Source organism: Schistocerca gregaria, chromosome 11 (genome assembly GCF_023897955.1).
Source record: "Schistocerca gregaria isolate iqSchGreg1 chromosome 11, iqSchGreg1.2, whole genome shotgun sequence".
In the NCBI taxonomy this organism is placed as follows: domain Eukaryota; kingdom Metazoa; phylum Arthropoda; class Insecta; order Orthoptera; family Acrididae; genus Schistocerca; species Schistocerca gregaria.
The window spans coordinates 57,554,616-57,566,800 of NC_064930.1; the positions used below are offsets into that span (position 1 = coordinate 57,554,616).

The 12,185-nt window shown below is 38.8% G+C and overlaps 1 protein-coding gene across 30 annotated transcripts in view; it reads left to right on the forward strand.

Annotated features, from left to right (window-relative positions):
* Positions 1-12,185, forward strand: part of LOC126295288 (uncharacterized) — a 562,445-nt gene that overhangs the window by 423,244 nt on the left and 127,016 nt on the right. For 6 of the 30 annotated variants that reach the window (XM_049987719.1, XM_049987722.1, XM_049987727.1 and 3 more), the window contains 2 exons: positions 4,385-4,438; positions 9,591-9,656. The exons of 19 other annotated variants lie outside the window; for them this stretch is intronic. In XM_049987719.1, coding sequence (XP_049843676.1) covers positions 4,385-4,438; positions 9,591-9,656 — 120 coding nt within the window. The remainder of the gene's footprint in view (positions 1-4,384; positions 4,439-9,590; positions 9,657-12,185) is intronic. 5 more of the 30 variants (XR_007552438.1, XR_007552439.1, XR_007552445.1 and 2 more) reach the window with 1 other exon arrangement.

Sequence of the window (12,185 nt, forward strand, 5' to 3'; positions counted from 1 at the left end):
TACCATGTATTTCTGACGCCAAAATCCATCATTAATTCTTCAACAATGCAGAGTTCACAAGTGTCTTTGATATCAATGTTTTGAAGATTGAGCTCATACCCACAAAGGTTTGTTGGATAAACGCTTCCCATAGGAAATAGCCACAGTTTATGATCATTTACTGAATTTGAAGCAGTACAAATAGAAAGTATCACCAGCTGCGACATAGTTGCGTAAATGAACAGTCATCCAATACCATCAAATGTTTTTTATTTCAGTCATTGATCACATTATCAATTCTTTTGCCATTGCCCGGTTTCAGTCAGTAATGACCATCCTCAGATCTACAAAATAAAAATATATACAACTAGTGAGCAGTGTGTCTGTCAACATAATACAGCATTACGTATCACAATATACTATCATACAACCAGGGAAATGTACAGATAAATCACGATAAAACGTACCTTTTCTACACCATATCCTAAAGTGATAAGGCCGTAATGGCATGGTCAAAACATATAAATATACTCAGCACAGCATCGTCACATAGATCTAAAATAAGGTGTAGAATAGGACGCATCGTCCACACAGTCATTTTTGCAACTTGTGAAGTACAGTAGCTACCAGAAATATGTTTGCTTACATCTTACATAGATGTCGCTACTGTGGGCTTAGATGTAGTCATCATTTACGTAAGAAACATTATCTGATAAAAATTCATTAGGTCACATTCCTGTAGCAGATGGTTGTTGTCTTGCAAACGTCCCCATCTGTTGACTCAGTGATAGAGACTTGGGTGCACGATCCGTTACAACCGTGTGCATAAGATGCCTGTCATCTCGACTGCTAGTGACACGACGCCATTGGGATCCAGCACAGTGTTTCGTATTACCCTCCTGAGCCCACCGATTCCATATTCTGCTAACAGTCATTGGATCTCGACCGACGTGAGCAGTAATGTCGCGATATGATAAACTGCAATCGCGTTAGGCTACAATTCGACCATTATCGAAGTTGGAAACGTGATGGTATGTATGTCTCCTCCTTACATGAGGCATAACGACAACGTTTCACCAGGCAATGCCGGTCAACTGCTATTTGTATACGAGAAATCGGTTGGAAATGTTCCTCATGTCAGCACGATGTAGGTGTCGCCACCGGTGCCAATCTTGTGTGAATGCTCTGAAAAGCTAATCATTTACATATTCACAGCATCTACTTCCTGTCAGTTAAATCTCACATCAGTAGCACGTCGTCATTGTGGTGTAGCAATTTTAATGGCCAGTAGTGTATACCCCTTTTTGCTGTTAATTTGATACTGTGATCTTCTGGATGGAGTACAAATAATATAGTCTAATAACAACGAAAGTAATCAATTATTGATAACATAATAGAAATTTATCCACCAAGTGGCAGCAGGAGAACACACACAAAAGAATTCAATTTTTTTTACTAGCTTTCGGAGACAGTGCCTTCTCCTCCTAGGAGAAAAGTTGAAGGGGAAGGAAGAGGGTCGAAGGAAAAGACTGGAGAGGTTTGGGGAAAGGGGTACAGTTCAGGAAAGTCACCCAGGACCCCAGTTCAGGGAAGACTTACCGGATGGGATGAGAAGGAAAGTCTGATTGTTGGGAACTGCCACAGATGAGATTTGAAAACCTGAGAGCTTAAAGGTGGAAGATAGGATAATATGCAAGACAGAGGTTACTACTAAAACATTGTGCATGAGTTAATAAGAGTGAAAAGCTAAGTGCATTTTATTTAAGAGAGGTGGGTGGGTGGGTGGGTGGGTGGTGACGTGGTGAATAATAAAATATGTAGGAAACTAAAATAGAGTGAAGAAAGGAGTAGATATTGTTTATAAATGCTGAGACGGGAGGAATGAACGTAAATTATGGCCAGGTGGGAGGCAAGAACTGAGGACATGTTGTAGTGTTCCTTATGTGCCCATCTCCCTTCTCTGTGGCTCCTACCTGTAGGACTGTCCCCACTACAAGACTTGGCTTATGCACCCTTCTATCACCACCTATTCCAGCCCTGTAACTGGCAAGACTATCAAAGGGAGAGCCACCTGTGAAATGACATGGCATATACCCGCTCTTATGTAAACATTGTTAGGCCTCTAAGCAGTTATGTCAGGATGAATCGGCATTGACATTGGGTGTATACAGGCATCACACACTATCCTGTTGCAGACCATCCTGCACAACATGAGTCGTGACCTTGGTGCTCGTTTTACCACACATGCTGTCGGGATTCTTTCCCTAGACAACAGTTTCTCAGACATCCACAGGTGGAACTAGTGCTATTACATTTCCTTGGTTCTCACCACACTCCGGGCCCTAATTTACATTAATTCCTTCCATATGAGCATTTCTTTATAGTAATATTCCTTCCTTCACTGTATTTTAGTTTTTCTTCGTCTTTTATTTTCTTACCTATTTTTCGCCCACCTCTTTTAGACACAATGCACTTAGCTTTTCACTCTTAACTTGTGAACAATGTTTTAGTAGTAATCTCTCTTTCATACTACCCTGTCTTCCACCTTTAGGCTCCCAGGTCTTCAGATCTCATCTAGTGTAGTCTCCAACAATCAGTCTTTCCTTCTCATCTTGTCTGGTAAGACATCCCTGCCCTGGGGTTCTGGGTGACTTTCTGAACTGCACCTCTATCCCTAAACCTCTCCAGTCCTTTTCCTTCATCCCTCTTCCTTCTCCTCCAACTCCTCTGCCAGGATGAAGAGCCACAGGCTCTGAAAGCGTGATGATGATGATAAATGATGTGGTGATAAGTTATATGATGTGGTGATAAGTTATATGATGTGGTGATAAGTTATATGATATAATATGCCTCCGGTATGTTCTGCCAGTCGCAAAAGGCGACGAAAATAACCACTAATATGGCTAACCCCCCATTTAGTGTGATTAGTTGGTTCAGGACACAACTAAAGAAGCCTCGGACAAGCGCCGTCATGCTCGGGGATGACGCTTGAACCCTATGCCCGCCCACAATGGTAACAACACTGCTAGCCAACTGAAAAAGATTTAAATCCAAATAGAGGTGTTTTGCAGGATATGCTTCCTGCAACCACCCTAGAAGGAAAACAAAGACAGAGGATGAGATGGTCAGATGAAGTTAACTGACACCTCATGTTCTGTTATTACCAAGCAACAAATAAAGTAATGGACTCTCACATCCCAGAGCAAACAAACAAAGAACAACACGCATCAACTAAACCCCCGTAAACACCCATATCATCTAACACAGCCACACATCGATCAAGACACATGCAACACATGGCTAAGAAAAGGCAATATATACAGTGAGATGGCAGGATTCATAATTGTAATACACCAGATATTACAGCAAGCATATTATTAAAGATCCCAATACCACAACAGATAAAAGCAGACTTTGCAAACAACAAATAGAAACAGTAGATCACATCACAAGTGGATGTACAATACTAGCAAATACAGAATACCCCAGAAGACATGACAATGTAGCAAAAATAATACATCAACAGCTTGCCTTAAAACATAAACTTATAAAACACTTCCCACATAAAAGTATGCACCACAAAATGTACTGGAGAATGATGAATACAGATTATACTGGGACAGAACCATTATAACAGATAAAACAGCACCACATAACAAACCTGACATCATACTCACCAATAAAAAGAAGAAATTAACACAACTAATCTCAATATCCATACCCAATACAACAAATATACAAAAGAAAACAGGAGGAAAAAATTGAAAAATACATCCAACTGGCTGAGGAATTCAAGGATATGTGGCATCAGGATAAAGTTGACATTCTACCAATTATACTATCAACTACAGGAGTCATACCACACAATATCCACCAATACATCAATGTAATACAGCTACATCCAAACTTATATATACAACTACAGAAATCCGTAATTATTGATACATGTTCAATTAACCGAAAGTTCCTAAATGCAATATAACATATACCGTACGGTTAAAAGGAAGTCACGCTTGATCAAGGTCCGCGTCACTTTTCACTATTGACCAGACATAACGTCTGAGATAAGAAAGAAATAATAAGAATAAGAATAATAATAATAAGAAGAATAATAATATATTGAATCCTTTCGTGTATGTTCACCTGCTCCACTTTGTGAGTAGATTTATCTATACATTTGTTTGTAATAGTAATAGTTGAGGTGCTTGTGTGCCTGTTGACTGCTTAGTGCCTCAGCTTTAGGGTGACAGGTTACATTACTCATGTTCATATTTAGACTACCCTATTGTAAAGTGTATCTTCACTGTAACGGAAACAGTAAAATGTCCTCAGGTTAATTTGATATCCCTAATAGGTAAAACTCTTTCTGAAACATCTTTGAACTTATCTGTTGTCTTTTTTTTAGGGTTATTTATTTGTGGACCAACCCACTGATGTTCTGGACATTAAAGAGGAACCGGTAAGCAGTACAGTATTTTACTACTCCCAGTGCAGGAGATAAGTTACCTTCATTACACACAACACACACCACACAACCATAACTGTTTACATATTCCTGCAGGAGATAATATTGGTCCACCAACCAATTTACTTGTGGCAAGTAATGTATAGTATTCAATGGTGTAAGGCATCTCACTGTTGCAGTTATTTGCAGTTTGTAGGACATTGATAGTGGTGCAGAAATCAGTCAAAGCAGTGCAATGGTCTAAAACTATTGATGTTGAGCTGCCCACGCACTGTTAGCAGGTCAAGATTAATAAACTGTACTGTAAAGAGTGCACTGGAGGCCTACTATTCCATGAGGGAAATGCCACACACAGTGCTGTTATGGGTTAGTGAACTGTTCAGTGGATGACAACTGCAATTGGCCATTCTATCCACAAAAATGTTAAACAGGCTATTTCAGTGACTTGCAGACAGTGGATTGTTCGCAGCAATTATAAGGGGAGGGGATATTGATCCATGTAGATGGACTAAGAGGTATACCGATATGAAATGAGCGTGTTTTTTTATTTTATTATTAATTTTTTTTTTTTTTTTTGGAAATGAAACACTAATTTTGAATTGAAAAGTAAAATCATTTTATTCAAAGTACTGACCATTGCTTTCTATACATTTTCACTACCTTTCCAGCAATTTGTGGACACCACGCCAATAGAAATATTCATCTTTTGAAGCAAAGCAATCGGACACCCAATTTTAGACTTCTTCGTAGGAATCTGTGTTCCTCAGCCAATGTGTGTCCCGTTGACGAAAACAAATAGTCGAATGGGGCCAAGTCTGGTGAATACGGCAGGTGGGGTAGCAGCTCCCAGCCACTTGTTTTGATTGTATGCTGAACCAGTTTTGCTTTGTGTGCAGGTGCATTGTCAGTAAAAAAAATATATTTTGCCAGGTCTTCGGCCCAGTCTGGTCTTTTTGTGATCAATGCATAGTTCAAAGTGATCATTTGTTGTCTGTAGCGATTAGTATTTAGTTTCACCTGGTTTTAGAAGCTCATAATGCACCACACCTTTTTGATCCCACCAAACACAGAGAATTGTCTTCTTGCCGAATCGATCTGGTTTTGCAGTCGATGTTGACGATTGTCCCAGATTAACCCACAATTTTTCCCTTTTAGGATTCTTAAAATAAATCCATTTTTCATCATCAGTAACAATTAGATGCAAAATTGATTTGCTTTCATGTCTTTGAAGCAAAATTCGACAAATGGTTTTTTGGTTTTCCATCTGTCTTTCATTCAAATTGTGTGGCACCCATTTTCTACACTTTTGGATCTTTCCCATAGCTTTCAAATGGTCTGAAATTTTTTTGTTGAGCAACATTTAGCATTATTGCCATTTGCTTCTGACTCAAAGCATCATCTTCATCCAATATTGCTTGCAATTTAGCATCTTCGAACTTTTGGCCTTCCACGTTTTTCATTTCTTATGTCAAAATCATTATTTCTGAACCGTTGAAACCATCTTTTGCATGTTGCTTCTGATAGAGCACGATCACCATATGACTCGACAAGCATTCAATGTGACTCTGCAGCACTTTTTTCAAATGAAAACAAAAAATTAATGCCTTCTGCAAATCACTTTCTGGTACAAAATTCGACATTGTTAACATGATGAAAACATATGATATTGTTTGTTCCATGTCTTGATGTATACTAAATATCTTTGACAGATGTCATACCAACCAAACAAAAAAAATTGAGGCTCGTTCTCAACAAATGTTCCCTATTGACACATTTGTATCTTAACGCTCATTTCATACTGGTACACTTGATATTTGTTGTAAGTATCAACCATACGCTGGCATCGCTTTTGCACGAGAAGTGGTTCGGATAGGAATCATCAGTGGCAGACTGACAGAGCTTGTACACTTCATTGAACAGATTAACAGGAGCCTGACGAATCACCAATGCTGTCGGAGAACATTCTTTGGCAAAACACGACAATGGATGTATGCACTATATAGCACAAGCCATTTTCTACGGATTACGTGATGGCATCTCACTGTAACATCTCACCGTAACATTTCACTGGTGCCGAATTTGTTGAGCAGGTCCGGTAGTGTGGCTTCCACATTTACCAGACCTGAGGTAATTGGATTTCTTGTCATGGGGACATTTAAAAGGACCAGTGTGTGTTTGACCTTCTGGCAACGTCCAGATGTTAGGAGCCTGGGGCCGATGCGTAAGACGCCATCTGAATAGACTAAGGTGTATTTGAAAGAGAGCCCGATTCAGAGTGAAAAAGTGCTGAAAGATAGGTTAGGAAGTGTGATAACCACATGCAACACTGTATGTCGTGTCTCCTTGTATGTAACAAACTCGGAGTGACAGGGCTACCTCCTGCAGAGATAAGAGACATCTTTTTTAAACATGTATATAGAATTTTACTAAGCCATTGATTTAGATACCTCCATCTCATCTTCAGATTTACCTGCAAATATTTCCCGTGCACTGGCGAATTCTTGAAATAGACCATTTTATAATGCAGTTGGTATTTAAGTGCAGTCTGAGGCAAATTCGTTAATTACCCTCACTGTGTGTTTGTATTTGGTTGGTGCACAAATTCGTAGCATTTTGTTTTGCGTGTGGGTATTCCAGTTACTGTGTGTTTATCATTTGCAATTTTTTATTTGTAGCTCACTGTCGCTATCTGAGTTTTCGTTCTGTCATTTGGAGATAACGTGGAGCTGTGGGCGCTAGAAAATGGAGTGCCGAGTGGAGAAATCTGAACATTTAAGACATATTCTTCAATTTGAGTTCAGTAGAGGGATGACGGCAATGGAGGCAGCCATAAACAGTTGTGCTGTGTATGGAGATAATGCTGTTGGACAGAGTGTGTCAAGAAAATGGTTTTCTCATTGTGAGGAGGATTATTTTGAGATAATACTCTCCACATCCAGGAAGACCTTCGGGATTTGATAACGATTGTGTAAATGCATTAATCCGCAGCTATCCACATCGGTGTACTCGACAACTGGCAAATGTGATGAACTGTGATTGTACTGCCATTGTGGGATATTTGCATGCAGTGGGGAGATTCTAAAAATGGGTATATGGGTGCCACATGATCGAAGACAAGTTGGCATCCTCTTGTGCTTTTCTCTTCATACCAATTGTGTGATTTAGCAGTTGTCAGGTAAAGACTGGTTTGATGCTCTCCGCATTAGTCTATCCTGTGCAATATGTATTTATTCATCGAGGGGTCATCTCGCAATGATATAGGATTTATCATAATACAGTGAAAATAAATAGCTAAAAATTTTACCTAGACACAAGACTCGACCAGGAAGTAAGTACCAGTTTGGAAAAAATCTCAGAAAAACATTTTTCAAACCAGAATTTATTTTTGCAAGAAACAGCATTTCTTAAACTATTTTTCTATGTAATTGCCACCATTGCTCAGACTTTTTCATAGCAGGAAATGCAACTTTTATGTGCCCTATTCGTAGCCCAGCGAAGACTTCGTCACTGTCCAAAGTGCCTTTGTCCAAAATTATGCATGAAGTTAAAGAAGGCTGTAGAATTGGTGATCAAATTACTCTTAACTGAATTGTCGAATAAGATTTTGAGTGACCCGTGCAGGACTGGACGTGCATTGTCATGAAGCAAAACATGCCTTTACTGAGCCTTTCACACCTTTGTTTTGTATCCCAAGCTGAAGTTCTGTCAAAGTTTTACAGTATAGTACAGAATGAGCTTGTGAGGATTGTGGAGTGAAAGGCGAATTGCCGACTTTGGTTTATAGGGAGAATTTTGGAAAAGTATGGCTCATCTGTAAAGGAGACTGCATACAGGACACCACTAGTGCAACCTATTCTTAATACTGCTAGACTGTTTGGGAGCCATACCAGATCAAAGGATGACATCGAAGCAGTTCAGAGGTGGGCTGCTAGCTGTGTTACCAGTAGATACGAACAACACACAAGTGTTATAAAGAAACTCTAAACTGGAAATCTGTGGAGGGAAAGCAATGTTCTTTCAAGGAACACTATTGAGAACATTTGAGAACTTGCATTTGAAGCTGTCTGCAGAATGGTTCCACTGCCACCGAAATAAATTTTGCATGAGGACAAGGAAGAGAAATAAGGGCACATAGACAGACGTTTTTCCCTTGATCTATGTTTGAGTCAAGCAGGAAAGAAAATGGCTATTAGTGGTACAGGATGGTCTGGTATAGTTTGCACAGTGTGTAAGTAGATGTAGACAAAGTACCACATTGACAGTTTGACCTCTGTGAAGGAGCTTGGTGAGCAGAAAAGGATGCACTAAAACTGTGTTCAGCAATTGTCTTCGCTTGCAGCATCTTTTTATGAATAGAGTATAGAAAAGCTGCTTCCCCACTGTGACAGTTGTCTGTACAATGATTGCAACTTTGTAGAAAAATAGTTTAGTGGATTCTCTTTCTTGTAAAATTAAATCTGCAAACTCCACAGCTTGTTTAAGCTCTCTGGATGCTTGATAAGATATGTCATTAAAAGGGTTGTACTTGCAGTGATGTATTTTTATCAACTTACCACAATATTGAGCATAATTTGATAAATATTTAAGCATGCCTCTGGCGTGTTTATGTATATAGTATCATAATAAAACACAAACTTGCACAGGTAGAAATGTGCACCAGTAGAAGCAGTAGCGTTCCAGTAAATGTGTGTCCATAACCTGGCAATTTGTGAGATAATTGGTATTATATTGCTAAGAGCTGCCACTGTTACAGCATGGAATATACCCTAGTTAGTATAAGTGCATTTGAAGTATAAATTTTACCAATGTCTCATTTACTTGCTTATGCAAACAATTACAAAAGGCTAATATTTTTGCATTATTAAGAAAAGAGATGGCTGCTTACTTTAAAGATAGGTAACAACCTAGTTATTTCCTGGTGTTATTACAACCTGGAATTTCCATTGTTTAATATCTCTGCAAAATACACAGTGTTCATTCTTATATCGAGACAAGTATGCTTGATTTTAAATTTAAGAGTTCTACAGTTGGCATATTAATGATTACTCACTTACTACAAGTAACAGAGATTTATGTACCTCCAGTTAGTGCACAGTTGCTTCACAGTTCATATGCTGGTGTTATTCATAATGTCTTCTTTTTCCAGATCCCTGAAGAATTACCCATGTTAGACATTTATACTGAAGAAAACGGAGAACAAACACCAAGCATGGTATGTAATGGAAAACCTGCAACCAGGGGAGGAATACACATTCAATCTTTCAGTACAATGAAACACAGAGGTGAAATCATTAACTTCCCAACAGATTAGTTGGTTGAGGACAAAACCAAAGAAGCCTCAGACAAGTGCCGTCATGGTCGGGGACGGCGCTTGAACCCTATGCCCGCCCACAATGGTAACGACACTGCTAACCAACTGGAAAATGATTTAAATCCAAATAGGTGTTTTGCAGGATATGCTTCCTGCAACCACCCTAGAAGGAAAACAGACTGAGGATGAGATGGTCAGATGAAGTTAATCGACACCTCATGTTCTGTTATTACCAAGCAACAAACCTAGGAACCAGCACAACTGGATACAGATCACACGTATACACAACATTTATTACTAGATACCCAGAATTAAAATTTTTAACAGAACGACAACTAGCTGATCAGATCTGTGTAATAATAAAAAATAACAGGATACCCTAGTCGGAATTAGAAAACATCAAACAAGTAGTACAACAAATACTGGAACAAAATGTGCAGTCAGAAGAAGAAGAAAATAAAGTAATGGACTCACACATCCCAGAGCAAACAAACAAAGAATAACACGCATCAACTAAACAGAGGAAAACGAAATCTTAAGACTGCCACCAGAACAAGTACAAATAGAACACGAAGTGACACACGTTAGATATAGAAGAAAAATTTCAGCTGACATATATAGAATACAAAGACACAAATACAGACATTAGACCACTCTTGCATAGACTGCCAAATAACCCACAAGTAGAAACAACAATAAAAACTATCAACACATTCATACACAACAAAATAAATGAAAACACAACTATGGAAGAGTTAAAACTACTGGTTTATATAGGAGCACTCACTACACTAAATATACACACTAGGCAGAGATCAGAACCAACCAACACACAGAAGAAACCCACAAAACCAGCATGGCAACACATGCTACAGATCAGAATAGAAAAACTGAGAAGACATTGGACAGCTAACACAATTTATAAGAAAAGAAATATCAGCCAAAAACGAAAAAGGTTAGGTAAAATCTCACAAGAAGCGATAGAGCAATTAGATGAGAAGAAGCAGAAATTACAAGCATTGGCCAAACGAATTCGAAGATACAGAAAAAGTGAAAACAGAAGGAAACAAAACCAAATATTCAACACAAACCAAAAGAAATTTTACCGGACAACAGATAACACACACATTAAAATACACAATCCACCAAACATAAGACATGGAACACTTCTGGAGCAACATATGGTCAAACCCAGTACAACATATGGTCAAACCCAGTACAACATAACATGCATGCACGGTGGATAGAAGCAGAAACACATATACAAGATGATACCACAAATGCCTAAAGTGATAATTTTGCAACATGAAGTCACCAAAGCAATTAATTCTACTCGCAATTTGAAAGCCCCTGGAAAAGGTAAAATAGCAAATTGCTGGCTAAAGTAGTTCACCTCAACACATTCACATCTAACTAAATTATTTAACAAAATAGAAATTTCCACATGGGAAAAATATATTAAAAACAGTTTCAAGACTTACCAAGTGGGAAAGTGCCAGTAGACAGGCACAATAAAATAACACACAAACACACACACAAAATTACGAGCTTTCGACACCGGCGGTTGCTTTGTCAGGAAAGAGGGAAGGAGAAGGAAAGATGAAAGGATGTGGGTTTTAAGGGAGAGGGTAAGGAGCCATTCCAATCCTGGGAGCGGAAAACGAAAGACTTACCTTAGGGGGAAAAAAGGATAGGATATATTTGCGTGCCCCCCCCCCCCCCTCTCTCTGACCAAACTCTTTGCTTTTAAATGTGTCTGCTTGTGTCTGTATATGGATGGATGGATGGATGGATGGATGTGTGCGTGTGTGCACCCGTCCGTATACCTATCCTTTTTCCCCCCTAAGGTAAGTCTTTCCGCTCCCAGGATTGGAATGGCTTCTTACCCTCTCCCTTAAAACCCACATCCTTTCACCTTAAGATCAAGCAGACACAGCAAACCTAGCTAAATACCACCACGTAACATGCCTACCAACAATATACAAAATATTAACTTCAGTCATTACACAGAAATTGACACATATAACACAGAACGAAATTATAAATGAAGAACGAAAAGGCTGTTGCAAAGGAGCACGAGGATGTAAAGAGCAACTGATAATAGATGCAGAGGTGACATATCAAGCTAAAACTAAACAAAGGTCGCTACACTACGCATACATTGATTACTGAAAAGCTTTTAATAGTGTACCCCACTCATGGTTATTACAAATATTGGAAATATACAAAGTAGATCCTAAATTGATAGTTCCTAAACATAGTAATGAGAAATTGGAAAACCACACTTAATATATAAACACATTCAAATAATGTTACATCACAGCCAATGCAGATTAAGCATGGAATATACCAAAGAGATTCATTAAGTCCTTTCTGGTTCTGCCTTGCCCTGAACCCACTATCCAACACGCTAAATAATACAAATTATGG